Below are 24,774 nucleotides of genomic sequence, written 5' to 3'. Positions count from 1 at the left end.
ATGATAAAGGGAATGGGATGACTTCCCTATGACTCCCTATGCTTGGAATAAACTTCCTGAGCCCATACGCCAAGCCCCCTCCCTGCCCATCTTCAAATCCTTGCTCAAAACCCACCTCTTCAATGTCGCCTTCGGCACCTAACCATTATACCTCTATTCAGGAAATCTAGACTGCTCCAACTTGACATTTCACCCTTTAGATTGTAAGCTCCTTTGAGCAGGGACTGGCCTTCTTTGTTAAACTGTACAGCGCTGCGCAACCCTTGTAGCGCTTTAGAAGTGTTAAGTAGTAGTAGGAAAGACTGAAACATCTAGGGCTCTTCAGCTTGGAGAAAGGACGGCTGAGGGGAGATATGATAGAGGTCTATAAAATAATGAGTGGAGTGGAACAGGGGGACGTGAATCGTTTGTTTACTCTTTCCAAAAATACTAGCACTAGGGGGCATGTGATGAAGCTACGAAGTAGTAAATTTAATATGAATCTGAGAAAATTTTCCTTCACTCAATGTGTAAACTGTGGAATTCGTTGCCAGAGAATGTGGTAAAGGCGGTTAGCTTAGCGGCATTTAAAAAAGGTTTGGACAGCTTCTTAAAGGAAAAGTCCACAGACCATTATTAAAATGACTTGGGGAAAATCCACTGCTTATTTCTGGGATAACCAGCATAAAATGTATTGATGTTTTTTGGGATCTTGCCAGGTATTTGTGACCTGGATTGGCCACTGTTGGAAACAGGATACTGGGTTTGATGGACCTTCGGTCTGTCCCAGTGTGGCAATACTTATGTACTTATTCATAAGATGTTACATGTAAAGGCAATTTATCTAAGTGCACTTGGAAATTCTTTTTAGTCAGGCCTGTGGCATCCATTTGTGTCTGAGGCAATTTCTGCAAATGGATTAGTTTTGCACATATGGTGACGGGAATGAACCTCACTTCTACGCCAGGGTATGTGCAGTTTGATCCCATTTGCTTTGAGAACCAACTTGTGATCGTTTATTCCCCCAGACTCATTTCTTCTGTCTTGGCTGCCAGAACAGTTTCTAGTTGTACCTGTACAAACACAGCTCTGTTTGTAAGCGGAAAGTGTCTGGGGAATCGCTTGAAACAAAATCCCTTTGCTTAAACTATTATGTCCTTCTGTGAAAACTGCTATTCGCAGCTCAAGGATTCCAGTATTTCCGGGGTGATTGTTGTTCATTCCGTGAATGGCAGAGTTAAACATTTCTCTGGATAAGATTCTGAAACCTGAGCTGTCGGTTTCATAGGAATCAAACCAGTTTGCTGAAATGATATATGACCAGAAAGAAAAAAAAAAAATTGGGAGCGGATGGGCTTGTGAAGGTGGCTCACGTGGGTTCTCCGAGCCTCAGGGCTGTGTGGTGAAGCCAGAACCACACCCCTGGCCGTGCCTTCTTTTCGAAGGCTTGGCGTGCTGCAGGCCCGCTCACATCCACTCACTGCCGCCCGGCACTGCAAATGGGGCTGTTCCGGCACAAAAGATGGCTTCCCATAGGTATAGAGATGATCCTGTGATATAAGTGTTTCTACCCCAACCCCCCCTGAATGTCAGTTTCCTGCAGAAAAAGGATTCAGCTTCCAGTTTGTTACCTATAAAGTATTATTACTCAGTAATGACTGGACAGCCAGAAATTAAAGACTCTCCTTCCCCTTCTTCAATTCTTTGCAATCGGTGACAGAGAGAGCCAGTTTTAGAGCGTGCAGGGAGGTTGGAGGCCTGTGAGGTCCTACAAGCCAATTTTTAAATGGAAATCCCAGGTGGAAGTGGGAGAGACGCCTTCCCTCTCTTGACAGATGCTGCAGTGTTTCTTAACCTGGATGCATTCTGGAATTTCAGAATGAAATATTGGCACGTATGTCTGCCAACGCAGCCCCAGCTCTGCCCTTGTTCCTAGCATAAGGGGGGGGGGGGGGCTTTTCTTCAGGTAAAGACTCGTTTACTGTTGGAACTTCCTTGAGGAAGGGGGGGAACTTTTCTTCAGTAAAGACTCATTTACCTATGGAACTTCCTGGGGGGGGGGGGGAAGACTTTTCTTCCAGTAAATACTCATTTACCTGTGGAACTTCTGGGGGGGAGATTTTTCTTCAGTAAAGACTCATTTACCTGTGGAACTTCCGGGGGGGGGGGGGGGGGGGAAGACTTTTCTTCCAGTAAATACTCATTTACCTATGGAACTTCCATGGGGGGGGGGGGGGGGGGACTTTTCTTCAGGTAAAGACTCATTTACCTATGGAACTTCCTGGGGGGGGGGGGGGAAGACTTTTCTTCCAGTAAATACTCATTTACCTGTGGAACTTCTGGGGGGGAGATTTTTCTTCAGTAAAGACTCATTTACCTGTGGAACTTCATGGGGGGGGGGAGACTTTTCTTCAGTAAAGACTCATTTACCTGTGGAACTTCATGGGGGGGGGCTTTTCTTCAGATAAAGACTCATTTACCTGTGGAACTTCCTGGGGGGGAAGACTTTTCTTCCAGTAAATACTCATTTACCTGTGGAACTTCTGGGGGGGGGGGGGGACTTTTCTTCAGTAAAGACTCATTTACCTGTGGAACTTCCTGGGGGGGGGAAGACTTTTCTTCCAGTAAATACTCATTTACCTGTGGAACTTCTGGGGGGGGGGGGACTTTTCTTCAGTAAAGACTCATTTACCTGTGGAACTTCCTGGGGGGGGAAGACTTTTCTTCCAGTAAATACTCATTTACCTGTGGAACTGCTGGGGGGGGGGGGGACTTTCTTCAGTAAAGACTCATTTACCTGTGGAACTTCCTGGGGGGGAAGACTTTTCTTCCAGTAAATACTCATTTACCTGTGGAACTTTCTTTGAATATTGCCTGTGATGTGCTTGAGCCTTTGAGAAGGTCACATTAGGACCTCCTTCAGGCATGGATCTAAAAGCCAAGGGCCTGATATTCAGTCAGCAGTGATCAGTGTTTTACTGACGATCGCTAGTTTTAAACTTGGAAATTCAATGCCAGACCATTTAGCACTTAACTGGCTCTGGGATACCCCATAAAGATAGGACCCCCCCCCCCCTCCCATCCCTCCCCAGTGTAAATATCTCTGAGACATCATTGGCAGTTGCAACGATTCTTATTCACTGCCTGCGCCGACCTCACAGGCTTCTTTCTGCCTCAGGTGTAGGCTATGTTAAAAAGGATCTTGAGATAAATTGAATAAAAGTTCTGTAAGAAAGAAAATATACCTTGGATTCCTTAAGAATAAAAAGTCCATGAATGAACAGACAGATGTTGAAATGTTAGCAGAAATGAGGAAAGCTAAGACATTTGACAACACTGTAATAATGGGTATTTCAATGACCCCAGTATTGACTGGATAAATGTAACATCAGGGCACTGGGGGGGGGGGGGGGGGCAGGGAATAAAGCTCTTACATATGATAAAAGACTGCTTCTTGGAAGACCTGGTGCAATTCTAGATCCAGTCCTTTACTGGAACATGCAATTTGGTGCAAGAGGTAATGTTTCTGGAGCCACCTGGCAACAGTGATTATATGGTCAAATTTGATTTAAGAACTGGAGTCGATACACATAGCAAATCCACTACATTAGCATTTACCTTTCAAAAAGGAGTCTATGATTTAAAAAAAAAAAAATCTTAAGAGGAGTAGATGCAAAGATCAAAATTTTACATCAGGCATGTATGTTATTTAAAAATACAATCCTGGAAGCCCAGACCAAATATATTCCACGTATAAAGGTGAAAGGAAAGCCAAACGACAGCCGACATGGTTATAAAGTGAGGTGAAGGAGGCTGTTAGAGCTATTAGAACAGCATTCTGAAAATGGAAAAAGGATCCAAATTAATATAATAGCATCAGGAATGGCAAATACTAGGCAAAGCACTGCATTGTGGCGGTTCCCTTTTGCCTATTCTTTTTAATATTTGAGTACATTGTTAACACTGATTCACAAATTTTAAGACTATAAGTGTGTACACATTTTGTGATGTTCTCTTATTTGCTAGCCTATATCTTCCTGAATACATGTGTACTTATTTTTTTTATTTATTTATTGCATTTGTATCCCACATTTTCCCACCTTTTTGCGGGCTCAGTGTGGCTTACAATAAGATATGAATAATAGAAATACATTGGTTACAACTTGGTTATGGATTACATTGTGCAGAGTTGTGTGAGACATTCGAATATCATTAGGAATATAACAATGGGACATCAACATAGAAACACTGGAAGGAGGCAATGGGAAGCTAAAGGGCAGTGTTAGACACAAAGACATATGGTGTACATAGTTCCGTGAATAAGTGTATGATTGACTGGATTACGGGATGAGGGATCAGAAGTGGATGTATGTTGCATTGATGAACAGTGAGTATGGGCTCTATGTGTTTTGGCTCTTTCCGTAAGTTTTTTCAAACAGGTGAGTCTTCAGTAGTTTACGGAAGGAAGCTTGTTCATAATAAAATGACACAATCATTTTATGATGTCAGTTACAATTAGTAGTGTTCAAAGATTAGGTAAGGGAAGTGAGAAGGAAGTTGTTAGGCAGGGTTGAAGGTGGGCTGTGATAACTGTTGTGGATTGGTGAGGTAGTTTTGTAAGGCTATGGCTTCTCTTTGTAGGCCTTACCACTTGTATGTCATCAGTTTCTTGATGGTTGACTAAAACCACAGCTTGCTGGTATACAGGACCTAGGGAATGCCCAACACTACCTTTAGCTTTCCTGAGGGGACCCGTTCCAGTGATGCCTAGTTTTAAATTTCTTGGTGTAAATTTTGACTCTGAACTTCCATTTGAGGACCAAGTGTTTTTGATAGTACGGAAAGGTTTCTTTGTCCTATGCAAGTTACGGGCTACCAAAGGAGTCTTTGATGAGACCTGACTATGTACACTTATCCTTGCTTTATTAATGTCTGTGCTTGATTATGGTAATGTTGCCCTGGCAGGATTGCTTCAGGCAAGGTTCAACAAGTTGCCTTTTAGAGAGAGAGAGAGCACAAAAATTTGATCGTGACCCCCTCAGGGTCCTTAGACAGTCCATAACTTGCGTAAGTCAAAGAAACCTTTTCATACTATCGGCACCACTGGAACAGGAACCCCCGAAGAAGCTAAAGTTAGTGTTGGTCATTATCTACACCCTGTAGACGATCAGGCTGTCATTTTAGCCATGTGATCAACCATCAAGAAACTGATGACATCATGAGCATGCACATACCCATTTGCGCCATAGAGGTGATAGGCTTGGATAGCATTTGTGAAGCATGAGTCCTTGTAGGCAGAATTAGAATCTATCTTTCCAGAGGATAATGGCAAGGCCGTGCCTTTGCCTCCATTGCAGCCCTACTCTAAGTATCTCAGTTTTGGTATTCAGGTCTGGAGGACCGAGAGCTAGTGTGGCTTCCTCCTACCTGAGCTGGGTAGAACTTTGGTACATCCCACTTGTCTGGACTGGTCTGGCATAGGCAAAAGGAAATTGAAATTTGGACTTACCTATTAACTTTCTTTCCTTGAGTCAGCCAGATCAGTCTAGAGCCCACCCAGGGAAACCATGGCAGCCAAAGTGTTTCAGTCTGACAAATTCAGAACACTAATGGTGTGTATGTTGTAGCCCACTCTGCAAGCAGTTGTACCCTTGATATACAGTCCTGTGTTAGTGACCGTGAAATGATGTATTTGATTTGGAAACTCAAAAACATTAAATTGCCTTCGGTTCTCTTAGCTTTGATATAAAATACTGAGGAACTGAAGGAAACACCAGCCCTCCTATAAAAGAAGTGATGTCAGTTCTGAGCTTTTTGTCTCTGGCTCCATCTGTTGGCTGGAGAATATAACCCATGTCTGGATTGGTCAGGCAGGACTCAAGGAAAGGAAATGATCAGGTAAGTATAAATTTCACTTAAGTACTGCTACTGCTCTTTCGTTTCGCTGTGTACCTTCTATGCGGTGGGTTTCACCAGTCTGTTTTTCATAGAAGATTCAGCTTCTGAAAACAGGAGCATGTAAGGATCCAGACTACCTACCCCTCTCCTTTACCCCTTCTAAACCGAAAAGCAAACAGAGAAACAGAGGTGGCACAGAAAAATCAGGATCAGAATTGTCTTTAATACAAAATGTCTTTTTTTTTTTTTAGATATATTTGTATTTTGTTTAAAAATAAATATGTTTCTACAGAATGTTTTACTCCATGGCACAAATAGTGTTGTTAATATATTTTCCCACAATAATTACAAACAGTAGCACCAATAAATAAATGAGAAAAAATATTGAAATTAAAAAAAAGAAAGATTTTGCATGAAGAATAGAGTATTCTTTTTTTTTTTCCTGGTTTTTTTTTTCCTTTACTTATAAAAATCTATTGGGGGGGGGGGGCAATACTCAGAAAGATAGCCACTGCAAAAAAAAAAAAAAAAAGATAAGCCCGCGTGGGTTAGGCAGGACTGCTCAATAGTCAATCAGTCCTAAATTATAACAGATAACTCTGTTTAAAGTTAGGACTGTTTTTACGCTTCCGCTCAATGGGTTCATTTATCTAAACTAGCAGATGAACAGCACTGCTGCCTAAATTTTGGCCCAACACCCTGGAACACTCCTAGACTCTTCCAATTTTAAACAGATCATTTTTAACTAGAAATCAAGTTGTCTGGCCAAAATGAATCCTTTAGCTGGCATCGCATTTAGAAAAAACACAAAAAAAAGCTCTTTGCATTGTTAGTTCAGCTGATACACATCTAGGGAGAGTCATAAACCCCAAGACTGGATCGAGCCTTTTATTCTGACCACTATTGTAGGCCACTGCTCATCTGATCTGCTTGTCAGAAGCTCGAACCAGACTCCATTCTCTTTGTTCCTACACGACTTTCTGGTGTGAAGGAACCACTGCAGCTACAATTTGGTGGCTAGAGCACTGACCTCGATCTCTGGATGCTTTCTAGCAAAAAAAAACATGCAGGTCGGTACCTCCGGGGAGCCAATCTGACAGAACATTCCAGGCCTGCAGAATATGCAGGGTTGCAATGTAAAGTGAAGACAGGGAGCATCAGTTCTCAGAAATAATATTACTTAGATGGAATTGGCTGAACTCAGGAAGATACAGTGGCTTTGCACTAGTAACCCCTTCCAACTGTCTTTTTCACTGGGCTGCCAGTTCTTTCTCTCGTACTAAAAGCATTCTCTTCCCTATGAAAGGATACGGGGCCAGAAACTCCCCGAAGACGACATTAGGAGTTCTGTGCTACATCCATAACTCTATCCCACCACCAGTTCTGATGTCTTGTGTTATCATGGCTACTCAACAATTCTGCTTCCCAGCATGTTATTGTTTAAATCCTGTGTCTTTGCAAACATCACAACACAACCCTCATAGGTAGCACAGCAGGAACTAATTGCTGAACTCCCCCCCCCCCCCCAACTCAGCTTAAAAACACATGGCTTCTCTCCTTACCACGTAATACTCAACGTGGGGCTTCCACGTTCCACAAAAGTGCCTCGGCAGGCTGTCTAAGCCCGTTGAGGGTAAGGTAGAGCTGATGACACAGAATCAGTAGCACTTTGGCAGTGAGTGTCCACCAGCTGCTATGTCAATAAAGTTTCTTAAAATTGACAGTGCCATAGGCCAAGGTGGCCTTCTTTTTTTTTTTTTTTTTTTAAATGGAGATTATGAACGTAGGATTTACTCCTCAAGAACCTTACTCACTTGTTTGGTGTTAGTGAAAGGTGAAAGAAATGTTCTGGGGTACAGGCTCATCACTGAGAACTGACACAGACCCTGTAAGAAAAACAGCAGCAATACAGCCCCCCAGAATCCAACAGGAGCAAATTTAAAGCACTCTGTTGCCAATCAGGAAGTATAGCTTCCTGAGCCCTAATACAACGGGGATGGCAGTTCCCAGAAGACCTTTGATGAGAGAGGTCCAGGGGGAGGCCAGATCCCTGAAAGATAAAGCCATCAGCTGCACTTCTCACTGCCCCGGAGTCTATAACATGGAATCCAGACATGGAAAGCATTTTCTGGCACTGTTTACATTTGTTTCTGAATACCTTTGGTTACTGTCGGTACCATCCCACCTCCTCACACTAAGACTTGAACGCTCTCTCCTCTCTAAACTTAAGGGTGCCCTCACTCCGATATCTTTGCACACTTTGGTGCCCGGCTCTGTCACAAAATGTGCTAAAACTTCTGTTGCAGCAGTTTACAATACAAATAAAGGGTCTTTATAGCTCCGCTAGGCCTCTATATCTATAGGAGCAAGTGGTTCTCATCCCAGGTACCTCCACTGCACGCAAATCTCTCATGCCTATTCACAGAGGAGAGCCTGAAAAACCCGACTGGCTGGGTTGTGTCCTGAAGACTGGTTGAGAACCCCTGCTCCAGAGAAAGAATGAGCCAATCCTGGGTTTCCACTCATTGTTTCAGCGGACGAGTGGCCTTCACAGTCCTTTTCTTCCCTCAATTTCTCGATACAGCAGACAGAAGGTATAAAAAACGGAGCTTCCACGTTACCCAGCTCGAAAAGGGAGATTTTAGGCCTGCGGCACTGATGTCAACAGGTAGAATCAGGGACTACGAATCCTACACTGCTTTGGGACGTAACCAGGCCTGGCCTAAAAGTCTCCCTCCTGGAACTGGGTAACTTGGCAGCTCTGCATTCAACCAGGCCTGGCTCAGCCTCTCATTACAGACATGTAGCTGTGTGTGGAAACCCTACGTGATTGACTGTCTTCCTTCCCACCAAATTCAACTGTACACAATTCACAGGGGCCTTAAGTGACTCACACAGTATCTGGACAAATTGAGCCAATCCTGGTTTTACCTCCAGCCATTCTGGGTTGCACTAGGTCTGTAGTGCTTTTTAAAAAGTCTATTTCCATCTGATAAATTTTAGCCAATCAACTCAATGCCCAGTCAAAATGTATTTGTTTAAACTGAGGAGGGGGCAGTGCCAAAAATGTATTCAGACAGCAGTGATGTTGAGCCACGATCTAGATTTCGGGGGACGGCACAGAAAGCAGGCAAACTCAAATGGATAAAACTTTTTTTTTCTTGTCCTCAAAAGCTCACGCGCCCCATCAATTGCTTGGAGGACTATCCAATCCGCTAGAGCAGCAGTGGCTGGGAACCAGGGAAGCCGGGTTCAAATCCCACGGCTGCCCCTTGTAATCTTGGGCAAGTCACTTCACCCAGCGTTGCCCTAGGAACAAAAAAACTTAGGGGCTTTTTCGCTAACTTGTGCTAAAAGATGGCCAGTGCTAGGATTAGCGCTAACCACGCGCCAACTGGTTGGCGTGCGGAAATGTAGCTGCGCTAAACCATTAGTGCTGGGCACGCCTACTCTCTGCCCCTCCCCCCCCCCCAAACATGCCCCCAGCACTAAATAATACAAATTATCTTTTAGCGCCGGGGAAGCGTGTGCAGGTGCCCGAGCGCATCCTGCGCTTCTGCACGTCCACAAAACGGGAAGCATACGTTAGTGCTTAAAGGACTCCTTAAAGCTTAGCGTGTGCTAATGGAATTAGGGCACGCTACACGCTAAGAAGCCGACTGTATACTCAATTCTATTCGCTCGCTATGCTTTAGTAAAAAAAAAGAGCCCCCGAGATTGGGAGCCCTCTAGGGACAGGGAAATACTTAACAGTACATGAATCTAACTTACCTGGAGCTACTGAGAAAGGTGTGAGCCTTTGTAATTTAAATGGAATGCTCTATATGCTTAAATGTAGGACTGTTTGATTAGTGGTTCTACCTGAACTGACAGGGCGTACAGATAACCAGGTAAATGACGCAATTATCTTTCTGCGGTGACTATCCTGGCGAGTACTGCCTCCCTCATTCGTTCTGGTCTCAAAACAAAACTAGAGATCAATAGATTTGCTGGGGGTAGAACCAGGTCTGGCTCGACTTGCCCCTGGGGGCTGGAGCCAGTTGGTGACCTCAGCATCATCGTCTTGCCTTTTCTTTACTAGGAATGTGTCAAGGGGAGAAGCAGGAGAAAACAGTTTGAGAAATGCTTGCAAATCAGAAAAATAAGAAAAAAAAAAGAGGGTAGGTGGCAAAGTTACAAAGAACCATGAAAAAAAAACAAACAGAAAAACACAGATTTTAAAAATAAAACCATGGGGGGGAACTATTTGTAATTACTTATAAATAAGTTTTAAATTTAAATATTTAACCAAGAATACTGAAAAAACAAACCCTACTCTTTAATTAAATTAAGATGTCTATTAACAAAAAATTTGAAGGGCTATTTAAATAGGAGGGAGGCAGAAGAAGCTGCAGTCTGGCTCCTTTTGGGGCTGGGGGCTGGAGCAGTTCGTGTCTGCAGTGATCAGGAGTCTCTCGCTCTCACTGTCGTTGCTCTAGTGTTTTTGGAACGCTGTTATTTGGTATTTGCTTTGGGTGGGGTGAATGTCGCCCGTTCTGCTAATGGAGCACAGTTGGCAGGAAGTGGCAAAGAAAACGCGTCATTTCAAGTAGGGATTCCCTGTTGTCACGGAGAGCTGCAGCTGTCTGGTGCATTCGCTCACTTGTGGGTATATTAATCCAGACACACGTATTTATCTCAATACGGGTATCGATGAAGTCAGCTCGTACCCTTTTCCAGAAACGTTCACCAGATACGTTTGATGCCGTTCCCGACGCACAGCAGCTGTAGACTGGACGTAGAGGGGAGTAACCAGTTCCCGTCCTTGTCGCCATGGATCCCCAGCAACGCTTCCTGCCTAACCTCGAGCAGGAAGTGGTGTTAAAACAATCATCCATTTCCACACGGGCTTCTGGTGCGTTGCAATCGTGCCCCCAGGGCCTACCCTAGGGCTGCTTGATAGGCACGGTAAGGCCGGGGTGGCTCGGCCAGGGAGGGGCGAGGCAAACGTCTCCCCTCTCTCTTGCAGGATGGCCCCAATACTTTTTGGCCTTTGACCCATCATCCACTGCCACGAGAAATTCTGGATGTGTCTGTTCTGCTTATGTTGGCGCCTGTCTCTCTCTTCTCCTGCTTTTTAACCTTGGGATGGGGCCCAATTAACAGCACAGCACATCCGATAGCAAGTATAGGGCTGTGCCTCGCTTGGAGCGACCACACGATTAAGGCTGAGAGCTGTCTCTTGCTGCACAAGCTTCTTCACGCTGTTTTCCGGGCTTTGCCAACACTCAGAAGGGAGCCCAGTATATCAATGAAGATATCCAGTGAAGATAAGAATATTCTCAGCAATGTTAAAAAAAACAACACAAATATATCTATCTATCTTCATTATATATATATATATATATACACATACATACATATATATAAAAAGCAAATAAATACATACGTATATATGTATTTATATATATATATACACACACATGTATATATAGATAGATAGATTTTTTAATGGAACTCCAACAAAAAAAAAATCCAGCCCACAGTCTTCCTGGATTTCAATATTAGCAGCATAGAAATGAACAAGTGGGTATGTTCGAGGCAGGATCCTCTTACAGGAATGCTTCTCTTTGAGCAGGCTGCCCTGAAAAGTGCTGTGCTCGGTACCAATCAAATCCTTCATTTAAAGTCACATCAGTTCCTCTTCTGCACGACGCCCTTGCTTCGTCTCATCGCCTGGGTTTGTCACACCTGAAGAAGGAGAGGTAAGACAGACAGACAGCATTAAGTTCTGAAGCTGGGCCCAAAGGTCTGCTTACTGACGGAACACGGCCTTCAAGGGAGGAAAGTGAGGTCACGCCAGGGCCCAGTGCAAACGCTCCCTTATCTAGGACTGGGTCCTTAAGTGAGATAGCTGGAATTTATTATCTGTCTCGTGCTGCTATCGAAATGCTAGGACGGGACAGAACAGGAGATGACAGTTAGGGAATGCGCCAAACCAAAAAAAGTCTAGAGAACTCTACAATAGGAAGACACTCTCCTGATTTACGTATGGGATCGATAAACTACTTAAGTAAAGGACTTTTCTTTTTTGTTTATTTATGACATACTTTTTGAGTCCAGGTGCTCGACCCGCATCGTGTTTCTCTTTAATCGTATGTAACTCAGTCAGTGGCGTTCCTTGTCTGGATGGCACCCGGGGCGGAGCGCCGATGCGCCCCCCCCCCCCACTAAATTACGCCTTCCCCCCCCTCCGGCGAAATGACATCCCCCCCCCCGGGTGCACGCCGCTGGGGGGGGGGGGGGTGCCGCGGCGCACGCCTGCTCCGAGTTCGCTAAACTTCTTTGCTCGTTCGCTGCAGCTCCCTCTGCCCCGGAACAGGAAGTAACCTGTTCCGGGGCAGAGGGAGCTGCAGCGAACGAACGAAGTTTAGCGAACTCGGAGGAGCAGGCGCGCACCGCGGCACCCCCCAGCGGCGTGCACCCGGGGCGGACCGCCCCCTCCTTGGTACGCCACTGAACTCAGTTACCCAGAAATGGCAATCGCCATTACGGCAAATGTAAGCCACATTGAGCCTGCAAATTGGTGGGAAAATGTGGGATACAAATGCTACAAATAATAATAATGTCAATTTTATATATGTCACTTACAAAGGCACAATGTCTTAAAGTCCCAATGGAGAACGGCTATGTAATAAGAACACAAAGATGCTTCTGGAGCCAGGGGTGGACAAGTACAGCCTTCAAGGGTCACGACCCAGTTGGGCTTTCAAGATTTCCACAATGAATATGCATGAGATTGGATTGCAGGTTCTGCTTCCATTCTATGAAGAAAACTCATTCCTATTCATTGTAGAAATCTTGAAAAGTCCAACTGGGTTGTGGCCCTTGGGGACTGTGGTTGCCACCCCTGTTCCAGAGGCTAGAATAACCTAGAACGTCTCAAGTAGTCTAGAAGCTGTGTCCTGGAGGTCATTTAGTCTACCCTTGTGAAGTCCGATAGGCCTCATGTCCTGCCCTCTGTGGCCCCAGAAAAATAATATTTCTACAGTTTATGTCAGTGATTCTAAACAAACAGCATATACAATGGTAACTTTTCTTACAAGGCTTTTTTCTTAAACAAATTCATTGCCAGGACCTTTTTACGAAACTCATTTTACACATTTCTAAGGGGTTATTCAAAGCTCTCCTCCCATCAAGATCAATCCTTAGGCCACTCTGTAGTGACCTGATGGAAGGCAGGGCTGACGAGAGACAGAGCTGGGCCGGGGGGGCAGGGCCACCGCAGCCGCCGCCACCCCTCGGGAAGCCACCACCCTCTCCCTCCCTTACCTTCCTGCGTCTGCTCCTCCCTCAGTCTGTCACTCTCCTTCTCCTGTGTGTCAGGACCCGGGTTATCGCATTAATGCAATCACCCGGGTCCCGACACACAGGAGAAAGAGAGATAGACCCCGGTGCCAGGCCCCCCGTGGAGGCTGGGCCCGGGGGAATCTTGCCCCTCCTCTCGGCGTCCCTGAAGGAAGGGACCAAAACTTTGCCTAGTTTGACACAAATGTATAAATTTAGTCCCATAAAAAGGTCCTATCCATAACATAAAGATTATTTGAACAAAGAAAAAAAAAAAAAAGTTTAACCTACAACTTGTCTGCTGGATAAATATTTATTTAGCTAGGATCTTTTTGTTGCCCCACCCCTAAGGCTTACAACGACATACAAATTGATTAACTTAAAGCAATACAAATTAGGTGCTTTACAATCACACGTGGAGTTTAAACAACCACAACTAAAACGATACACTGCAACATTTCCAAATGAAAGCTGATTTTTCTGCTTGCTAGCTTTTAAACAATTTTATTCCATACTGTTTGACTATCCCCCGCCCCCCCTGAACGTCAGCACTAGGAGTAGGGAATATGCACATAGACTAACTCATTGAAGCACGTTCCTCATCTCTTGGAAACGTGCCTTTCGTTTTACGTATAATGTTTGAAACTGTGCACAGTACGGACATGTTTGTGTGACAGGTAGCAGGGGCAGGAATGGCTTCGTAGCCTGCAGGGAACCCAGAGATTTAGATTCAAAGCCTGCCTCTGCCACTTGTGATGGACAGCAAAAAGGAAGAGATGAATCTTAGGGAATTCTCTAAACCACAGGCAATGAGAGGGAGAGAAGAAAGCCAGCAGCGACCAGAGAATAATGTATGATTTGGGACTCCCGTGTGCATTGCAAGTATAAGAATTTAAATGCTGACATTCTTTCTTTTCCTTTGAATTACAATGTCATTGTAAAAAATTGACCTCCTCTGTCATGTTATCACACAATCAGCATTAGATTCCAGTGAGGCCAAAGCAATCCTGGGACGATCACCTGATATCGTAGGCTGTGGAATACATTTCTGTGCCAGAGCCGCAAGCAGCAGCATGAGAGGATGGGGGAAAGACAGCATCCAGATGTTATAATGTACTCAAGCCAGCAGTTCAGCCCCAGCTTCCCAGTACCCACCCCTGAGTTCCCAGTGACAAGCCTAGAAAACCAGAACAGAATCACAGCCTCCAACACCGAGCCAGAAGAGGTGCTGGGCGAAGGGATCTCCAGAAAAACTTCAGCCTTCCGGTGCAAGCGACAGAGTTTCAAGCGTTTCTGCCAGAAGCAAGCCCCCTCCCCCTACCCCCACGCTCTCCTCTTTCACCAAAACCAACCTGCAAGTTTTTTCGTTTAACTCAAGTTGGCGCGACTTGCAGCGGGAGTCTGTGAATTTGCAGGAACATTTACAGCTCTGGGGATCTTGAACAAACAAGTGATGTCTCCTTTCTGAGCACGGCTCACAGTGACTGCAAAAAGGCAAAAGAGGAAAAGAGATCTAAGCGAGAGCGGAACAGCCACGAGAACACTTTCCACATGCAAAAAAAATAAAAAAATAACTCCCTCGCTCCAGCCCAGCGACACTTCTCAGCACATAGGGTTAAAAGATGGGTCCGTATCAGAGTTCTGGCCCTAGTGCATTGCATGGACTTGGCGTTCCGACTGTCCCTTTCATTTTTCCCTAAAAATATCACAACCACAAATTCATGCACGCACTGGGCTAGAGACAGGAACGGATTGACCTGTTCTTCAATGACACGGACCCAGCCCTACCCAGCAGCCCTGAGAGTGGGCCCATTCCTGGTCCCGGAAGAGACAAAAGCATAGCATTCGAAAATTCTGCATGCAGAAGAGCTGCCTAACCAGTAAGTCCTCGCACACCGCCTTCCAGCTGGCTGCCAAAAAGTCACAGGAGAGCTGGGCCTCTGCTCTAGCTGCTGGCCCACTAAGCCTACGTGGCCCTCTTCCTTCCACTAGCCTTAAAGCAAAAGGTTTCAGAAACCACCCCACAATACGCCCTGCTCCTCCTGCTGCACGGTGCAGGGGTAGTGAGAGGAAGTGGAGGAGTGGCCTAGTGGTTAGGGTGGTGGACTTTGGTCCTGGGGAACTGAGGAACTGAGTTCGATTCCCACTTCAGGCACAGGCAGCTCCTTGTGACTCTGGGCAAGTCACTTAACCCTCCATTGCCCCATGTAAGCCACATTGAGCCTGCCATGAGTGGGAAAGCGCAGGGTACAAATGTAACAAAAATAAAATAGATACTACTGGAGATTCTACATGGAATGTTGCTACTATTGGAGATTCTACATGGAATGTTGCTATTCCACTAGTAACATTCCATGTAGAAGCCTGCGCGGCCACATTGGTGATCTGCAAGGGCCGACTTCTACATGGAATGTTGCTAGTGGAATAGCAACATTCCATGTAGAATCCCAAATAGTAGCAACAGTGGAGGAGTGGCCTAGTGGTTAGGGTGGTGGACTTTGGTCCTGGGGAACTGAGGAACTGAGTTTGATTCCCGCTTCAGGCACAGGCAGCTCCTTGTGACTCTGGCAAAGTCACTTAACCCTCCATTGCCCCATGTAAGCCGCATTGAGCCTGCCATGAGTGGGAAAGCGCAGGGTACAAATGTAACAAAAATAAAAGATGACCCTCATAACTAATCTAAAAATTGGAAATTATTGTCCACCCAACCCCACTTATACTTGTAGGCAAACAATTTTGGGTTCTTTTTGCAATTTTCCTTTTTTTGACAAAAACAGAAGGGGTGGCGACTGATATTTTCTTTAAATATCCAATTGATATTTGTCATTCCAAAAGGTTTCAGAGTTAGTCTTTCTGATGCAGAATTTTATCAATGAAACAGAAGGAAAAAAAAAAAAAAGCAATGAGCCCCTGACCCTCTCCTAGGAGGAATTAACAGAGAGGATAAACACACACAAAATACATTCCTTTTGCCACAGTGATCAGGTACAGATAGAAGCTGTTTACCAAAAAAGCCCACATCCCTTAAGACAGGAAAGTAAAAGGCAGGCAAAATGATTCTGCTGCTGTCGTCAGTTAGGAGAGAGCCACCAAGCAAGCCACGAGCAGACCCTGTGTACCCTGCACCCCATGCCCCGAGGTCCATCTTGTCCCATCACTGCCTGCTACCGCCATGATTGCTCATTGTTTCGCTTGCTCTGCGTCAGCAATCATGGAAAAGGGTCGGGGGGCTGAGACGATCAAGGCATGTGCGACGGGGGGAAGGGAGCAGACCCTCTGGCATGATTTGTTTGGTCACGGGCAGGGCAGGAGAGATGAAGGTGAGCTTGTAATGTCAACGTACGAGCGGGGTGCTTTGTACCGGCTTTTCTTGCGCCTTCTTTTTTGACCCTTTCCCTTTTCTTGTTTTGATTTTCTGGAAGAAAAAAAAGAAAAACAAAAGAAAGACAGAGAGGCACAGAGGGGGGGGGGGAAGACAAAGCAGAAGGAAAATGACAGAGTTAAAGGAGTAAAAGGGAAAAGCTGGAAAGAATTGGAGGGGGCTGGAACAGAAGGGAACATTTGTCATCATAATGTGGTCAGAATGCAGGAAACGGTCCCACTCGGAAGCGGTATTTGCTCCCCGTGCTGGAACCAGCAAGGTCCACGGCCATGTTTTTCTTGTGTTTCTATGACGGATTTTTGGTGTTTTATTATATTGTATATTCTAAACTACTTTGCCTTGTTTTCCAATGAAAGTGGTTAAAAGAAATTCCAAATAAGTAAATAAAACAAACAAACCCTTATCTCTCGGAATGAGACAGAAATGAACCCGTGAACCCCAAATCCATCCCACGGGCGGCTCTAAATTCTCAGGTGCCGTCAAGTACAGCACAGAGACACCGACTCCAAGTGACGATGTAGGAAGAAAAACTTCCAGATATCAGCCAAAGGTACATCCGTCACACTCATGCAAAAAAACTGTCCCACTTCCCTTCCCAAGTCCTCCTCTGTTGTGGGACAGAAGGCAGGAATGCGAGATATTGCTCCTTATTTTCAGGAAAGTGTCTCTCTCTCTGCATCACATACGCAACACTTCTGTTCTCCAAAGAGAACCCTACAAATGTCATTTGTGCTCAAACCCGCTGTACAGTCAAATTTACCACCTACCAACAGATATTCCATCACAATAAAACTAAAACATGCCAGGAACATAAGACTCATTATATTGCAATTCCTCTGCCCCCAAACCTCTCCCACTAAACCCCAATTTGCAAGGAAAAGGGTAAATTGCTAGGGTACAAGGTTTTATTTTATAAACCTTTGAACCATAAGACAAACACATTTTTCAACCTGTAGATCATAACCCCCCCCCCCCCCCAAAGTCTGGGGAGCTGCAAATGAATAACAGGATCACGCCATACATTTATTAGACCTGTCTTCTATGCCATATATTTAAAATAATACCCAACATGTTACAATTTGCAGTTTGGTATTCTTCTGCTAAACTTATGGGTACATCACACTGCAGTCCGGTATTCCTGTGGTAACGCACTGGATGTGACACCCTGCAGTCCGGTATTCCTGTGGTAACGCACTGGATGTGACACCCTGCAGTCCGGTATTCCTGTGGTAACGCACTGGATGTGACACCCTGCAGTCCGGTATTCCTGTGGTAACGCACTGGATGTGACACCCTGCAGTTCGGTATTCCAGTGGCAACGCACTGGAAGTGACACCCTGCAGTCCGGTATTCCTGTGGTAACGCACTGGATGTGACACCCTGCAGTCCGGTATTCCTGTGGCAACGCACTGGATGTTATATACTGCATTCCGGTATTGCTGTGGCAACGCACTGGATGTGACACCCTGCAGTCCGGTATTCCTGTGGCAACGCACTGGATGTGACACCCTGCAGTCCGGTATTTCTGTGGTAACGTACTGTATGTTATACACTGCAGTCCGGTATTCCTGTGGTAACGCACTGGATGTGACACCCTGCAGTCCGGTATTCCTGTGGTAATGCACTGGATGTTATACACTGCAGTCCGGTATTCCTGTGGTAACGCACTGGATGTGACACCCTGCAGTCCGGTATTCCTGTGGTAACGCACTGGATGTGACACCCTGCAGTCCGGTATTCCTGTGGTAACGCACTGGATGTGACATCCTGCAGTGTGGTATTCCTGTGGTAACGCACTGGATGTGACACCCTGCAGTCCGGTATTCCTGTGGTAATGAACTGGATGTTATACACTGCAGTCCGGTATTCCTGTGGTAATGCACTGGATGTGACACCCTGCAGTCCGGTATTCCTGTGGTAACGCACTGGATGTGACATCCTGCAGTGTGGTATTCCTGTGGTAACGCACTAGATGTGACACCCTGTAGTCCGGTATTCCTGTGGTAACGAACTGGATGTGACACCCTGCAGTCCGGTATTCCTGTGGTAACGAACTGGATGTGACACCCTGCAGTCCGGTATTCCTGTGGTAACGAACTGGATGTGACACCCTGCAGTCCGGTATTCCTGTGGTAACGAACTGGATGTTATACACTGCAGTCTGGTATTCCTGTGGTAACGAACTGGATGTTATACACTGCAGTCCGGTATTCCTGTGGTAACGCACTGGATGTGACACCCTGCAGTCCGGTATTCCTGTGGTAACGCACTGGATGTGACACCCTGCAGTCCGGTATTCCTGTGGTAACGCACTGGATGTGACATCCTGCAGTGTGGTATTCCTGTGGTAACGGACTGGATGTGACACCCTGCAGTCCGGTATTCCTGTGGTAACGCACTGCATGTGACACCCTGCAGTCCGGTATTCCTGTGGTAACGCACTGCATGTGACACCCTGCAGTCCGGTATTCCTGTGGTAACGCACTGCATGTGACACCCTGCAGTCCGGTATTCCTGTGGTAACGCACTGCATGTGACACCCTGCAGTCCGGTATTCCTGTGGTAACGCACTGAATGTGACACCCTGCAGTCCGGTATTCCTGTGGTAACGCACTGCATGTTATACACTGCAGTCCGGTATTCCTGTGGTAACGTACTGTATGTTATACACTGCAGTCCGGTATTCCTGTGGTAACGCACTGGATGTGACACCCTGCAGTCCGGTATTCCTGTGGTAACGCACTGGATGTGACACCCTGCAGTCCGGTATTCCTGTGGTAACGTACTGGATGTTATACACTGCAGTCCGGTATTCCTGTGGTAACGTACTGGATGTTATACACTGCAGTCCGGTATTCCTGTGGTAACGCACTGGATGTGACATCCTGCAGTCCGGTATTCCTGTGGTAACGCACTGCATGTGACACCCTGCAGTCCGGTATTCCTGTGGTAATGCACTGCATGTGACACCCTGCAGTCCGGTATTCCTGTGGTAACGCACTGCATGTGACATCCTGCAGTCCGGTATTCCTGTGGTAACGTACTGGATGTTATACACTGCAGTCCGGTATTCCTATGGTAACGCACTGCATGTGACATCCTGCAGTCCGGTATTCCTGTGGTAACGTACTGGATGTTATACACTGCAGTCCGGTATTCCTGTGGTAACGCACTGCATGTGACACCCTGCAGTCCGGTATTCCTGTGGTAACGCACTGCATGTGACACCCTGCAGTCCGGTATTCCTGTGGTAACGCACTGCATGTGACACCCTGCAGTCCGGTATTCCTGTGGTAACGCACTGCATGTGACACCCTGCAGTCCGGTATTCCTGTGGTAACGCACTGAATGTGACACCCTGCAGTCCGGTATTCCTGTGGTAACGCACTGCATGTTATACACTGCAGTCCGGTATTCCTGTGGTAACGTACTGTATGTTATACACTGCAGTCCGGTATTCCTGTGGTAACGCACTGGATGTGACACCCTGCAGTCCGGTATTCCTGTGGTAACGCACTGGATGTGACACCCTGCAGTCCGGTATTCCTGTGGTAACGTACTGGATGTTATACACTGCAGTCCGGTATTCCTGTGGTAACGCACTGGATGTGACATCCTGCAGTCCGGTATTCCTGTGGTAACGCACTGCATGTGACACCCTGCAGTCCGGTATTCCTGTGGTAACGCACTGCATGTGACACCCTGCAGTCCGGTATTCCTGTGGTAACGCACTGCATGTGACATCCTGCAGTCCGGTATTCCTGTGGTAACGTACTGGATGTTATACACTGCAGTCCGGTATTCCTATGGTAACGCACTGCATGTGACATCCTGCAGTCCGGTATTCCTGTGGTAACGTACTGGATGTTATACACTGCAGTCCGGTATTCCTGTGGTAACGCACTGGATGTGACATCCTGCAGTCCGGTATTCCTGTGGTAACGCACTGCATGTGACATCCTGCAGTCCGGTATTCCTGTGGTAACGCACTGCATGTGACACCCTGCAGTCCGGTATTCCTGTGGTAACGCACTGCATGTGACACCCTGCAGTCCGGTATTCCTGTGGTAACGCACTGGATGTGACACCCTGCAGTGTGGTATTCCTGTGGTAACGCACTGCATGTGACACCCTGCAGTCCGGTATTCCTGTGGTAACGCACTGCATGTGACACCCTGCAGTCCGGTATTCCTGTGGTAACGCACTGGATGTGACACCCTGCAGTCCGGTATTCCTGTGGTAACGCACTGGATGTGACACCCTGCAGTCCGGTATTCCTGTGGTAACGCACTGCATGTGACACCCTGCAGTCCGGTATTCCTGTGGTAACTCACTGGATGTGACACCCTGCAGTGTGGTATTCCTGTGGTAACGCACTGCATGTGACACCCTGGAGTCCGGTATTCCTGTGGTAACGCACTGGATGTGACACCCTGCAGTCCGGTATTCCTGTGGTAACGCACTGGATGTGACACCCTGCAGTCCGGTATTCCTGTGGTAACGCACTGCATGTGACACCCTGCAGTCCGGTATTCCTGTGGTAACGCACTGCATGTGACACCCTGCAGTCCGGTATTCCTGTGTTAACGCACTGGATGTGACACCCTGCATTCCGGTATTCCTGTGGTAACGCACTGCATGTGACACCCTGCAGTCCGGTATTCCTGTGGTAACGCACTGCATGCGACACCCTGCAGTCCGGTATTCCTGTGGTAACGCACTGCATGTGACACCCTGCATTCCGGTATTCCTGTGGTAACGCACTGCATGTGACACCCTGCAGTCCGGTATTCCTGTGGTAACGCACTGGATGTGACACCCTGCATTCTGGTATTCCTGTGGTAACGCACTGGATGTTATACACTGCAGTCCGGTATTCCTGTGGTAACGCACTGGATGTGACATCCTGCATTCTGGTATTCCTGTGGTAACGCACTGGATGTTATACACTGCAGTCCGGTATTCCTGTGGTAACGCACTGGATGTGACATCCTGCAGTCCAGTATTCCTGTGGTAACGCACTGGATGTGACATCCTGCAGTCAGGTATTCCTGTGGTAACGCACTGGATGTGACACCCTGCAGTCCGGTATTCCTGTGGTAACGCACTGGATGTGACACCCTGCAGTCCGGTATTCCTGTGGTAACGCACTGCATGTGACACCCTGCAGTCCAGTATTCCTGTGGTAATGCACTGCATGTGACACCCTGCAGTCCGGTATTCCTGTGGTAATGCTCTGATGTGACACACTGATAACATGCTTTTTTAACAAGATCGCTAGGTTTGTCCGAGTCTCGTGGTACTTTTCGTCTTACTGCTCCGCTTTCCTGGAGCTATGATAATGTGCGTTGCATGGCAGAAAAGCTCCCCCCATGCAACCTGGAAACCCTCCTCCACCAGGCAGGGCTGAACATCCTTTGTACTGCTGTGAAACTGGATATCTACAAGCTGAAGCCACTGTTGCTCTGCCAAGTGCAGCTTGGGGTTTGGATTTTCATGAGTAGAAGCGGAACTTTATTTTTAAAAAGTCACTAGAGATGAATCAGCCCTAGATGTGTTGGTGTCTGGTTTCCTGCTCGCTTTCTAATGCTTCAGGTGGAAGAAGTACTGGTGCCTGAAATCCGTCTTCTGCCTCTCTGGATCTGCACAGCAGTGGCGTAGCCAGACCCAGTATTTTGTGTGTGCCCCCCCCCCCCCCCCCCCCCCGAGAACTAAAAAAATATAAGTTTTTTTTTTCACCTACCTCATCAACATCTCTCTTCCTCCATGGCGGCATCTGCCTGCCCGTGTCAGAAACCCGTTCTTCCCAGTGTACTTTCAGGTGTCCCTGGAGCCTGCAGTGATCCATTATTGCTGCCTGCGTCAGCCTCACTGTGTCTTGGCATCTGTTGCTAAATCCCGTCCCTCCCTGGTGAACCTTTCACGCCTGCAATGATCCCACCAGACAGGAAGCAGGAAATTACATCAGCAAGGGCGGGACCAAGGCCAATGAAAGCCTGCAGGGTCAGCATAGGCAGCAATAGTGGATCACTGCAGGCACTGGGGACACCTGTAAGGTACATCGGGGAGGGACAGGATTAAGTGACAGGTGGGCAGATGCTGGGGTGCCACGGAGGAGGAGAGATGTTGATGTGGGGTTCACTCATAGCTATGCCACTGCTGCACAGGATCCAAGTGATGGCTCTCCCTTCTTCCACACAGGCTCCTGTCTTCAGTGAGTGACACACGAATGCCACACAGAGCCTATATATCTATCTACATACACTCCCCCGCATGCTACTGACGGCACCTGCAGTGGTGTGCGCAGGTTTGCAGCACAATTTAATTCAGTAGCAAGCCAATTACTGCCAATAATTGGGCATTACCAATCAATTATCGACATTAATTGCCCACCATATGGATCCGCACGCGTATCTCGCCTACACACTATTCTATAAAAGATGCGCGCACAAATCTTTTAGCGTGCAACTGAAAAGGAGGGGCACGGGCAAGTCTGGGATGCGTCCACTAAAGATGCACGCAGTATCACAGAATTCGAGAGAGCCGCGTCCAAATTATGCGCAAGTATTTACACCAGGTTTCAGTCAGAATAAATCCTAGTGCTCATCTCGGAGCGCCGTTTATAGACTAGCTCTTGGTATGTATCGATTTTGACGTCCACAATTACTAAATCTAGTCCAGAGCGTAGCCTCTGTCCTTTTGGAGAGCGAGGCTTTACAGCGGAGCAGCAGAAGAGAAATCCGATACTCTTCCTCTTCAAGGCCAGAAGGATCCAACCAGGTTAGGCTTGTGTGGTTTCCAGCTCTCACAGATCCTCTCGCCCAGTGGTGTGCTGGAGTGGGGTCTCACCAGCTCGCGAGAGCCGTTTGCTGCATTTTTAATAATTTTGGGAGACCCCTGTGGCTACTTTAACAGCCAGCTCCCAAAATGTGGGCTCAGGCCCCCTCCTGAACTCCCTTTTACTTTGCTGGCAGGAAGGCCGAGCCCCACCAGCCAAATAGATTGGCACTGCTCGTTTCCGGTTCTAATCATCAGGCCTGGACTTCTCACCGCATGTGAAATGTACCTGCCTGGTGCTCAGAGCCAGAAACCAGCAGTGGGGGAGGGGGGGAACAGTGGCAGTCTATTTGGCTGGTTGGGCTCGGCCTCCCTGCCAGCAAAGATATGACCCATTAAGAGTAGCCATACTGGGTCAGACCAATGGTCCATCTAGCCCAGTATATCCTGTTTCCAAACAGTGGCCAAGCCAGGTCACAAGTAATTGATGCCTAGCCCGCCCACACGGGGAGGGAAGAAGAGAAGCATGTGTTGCCCCTCCCCCCCAATCCACCCTTGCTGCCCGCACCCCATTGAAGGGCTGGCAACACCCGGAAGACAGCCCATTGTTAAAACTTTACCAGCAGACCACACTACAGTCTGAGAGCTACTCCTTCCAGGCAAGGACCCTTCCCTCTCAGTGCTGGGAGGGGCTGAAGGCGCACCAGTCTCACTTCTGCTCCTAGTGGCCTTCGGCCAGTCCCTTCATTCTCTTTTGCTCCAGGTACACACTTCACTTTAAGGAAAACTATGCTTGAATAATCTTGAGCATGGTGTGGAAATAGGAGTAATTAAGTCCGAACCCTTGAATGGGCAAAGCCTCAGTGAACATATATACAGATCACATCACCTATGTGGAGAGAGGGGCTGTACCCTGCTCAGCCACGTCCTTCAGGTGGCAGGAGGTGGACACGATGGGAGTTGCTCCAAAGGGAGGGAGTTTGTACCTGCTCTTCCCTAGTCCCCGGCCTACGCCTCCGAAACAGGGAGAGTTAGGAGCAAGCCATCTAACCCGGGGCAGCCTGGAGACACTGATGCAGACCTAGAACTTGACCACGTCATGCTTTTTCCCCCCCACGCGTGCATCGGAGCGGACTCTTTCAGCTGGCATGGTTAAGAAGGCAACCTTACACTCAAGACTTCATGTACGCTGTCACATGGAAAGTTAACCTAGACACCGAGTCAAAGTGTGATGGATTAAACTCAAAGGAGGTGAAAAGTGAGTGCAGAAGCACCGACTCCCAATCAGCAAAGAAATGTCATCAGTTAAGAGGTGTACAGTTTCATCACTGGCAAGAAAAGGACACATTTTGTTTCTAGATTAGACAGAAACCAGTGAGTAACACATCACTGCCATAAAGTTCTTTCCCACC

The 24,774-nt window shown here is 47.0% G+C and overlaps 1 protein-coding gene across 3 annotated transcripts in view; it reads right to left on the bottom strand.

Annotated features, from left to right (window-relative positions):
* Positions 1-3,663: 3,663 nt before the first annotated feature.
* VEGFA (vascular endothelial growth factor A) overlaps positions 3,664-24,774 on the bottom strand; it is a 41,177-nt gene continuing 20,066 nt past the window's right edge. Inside the window, exons 6-8 of one of the 3 annotated variants that reach the window (XM_030195739.1) lie at positions 16,547-16,618; positions 14,556-14,687; positions 3,664-3,817 (exon numbers count right to left, since the gene is read on the bottom strand). In XM_030195739.1, coding sequence (XP_030051599.1) covers positions 3,805-3,817; positions 14,556-14,687; positions 16,547-16,618 — 217 coding nt within the window. In that variant the 3' untranslated portion in view covers positions 3,664-3,804. Of the gene's footprint in view, positions 3,818-11,340; positions 11,608-14,555; positions 14,688-16,546; positions 16,619-24,774 lie in introns of those variants that run through there. The other 2 variants (XM_030195738.1, XM_030195740.1) reach the window with 2 other exon arrangements.

The sequence above is a fragment of the Microcaecilia unicolor genome, chromosome 3 (genome assembly GCF_901765095.1).
Source record: "Microcaecilia unicolor chromosome 3, aMicUni1.1, whole genome shotgun sequence".
NCBI lineage: Eukaryota > Metazoa > Chordata > Amphibia > Gymnophiona > Siphonopidae > Microcaecilia > Microcaecilia unicolor.
Note: the sequence above shows the minus strand (reverse complement) of the source record. Positions and strands in the feature narration are given on the sequence as shown.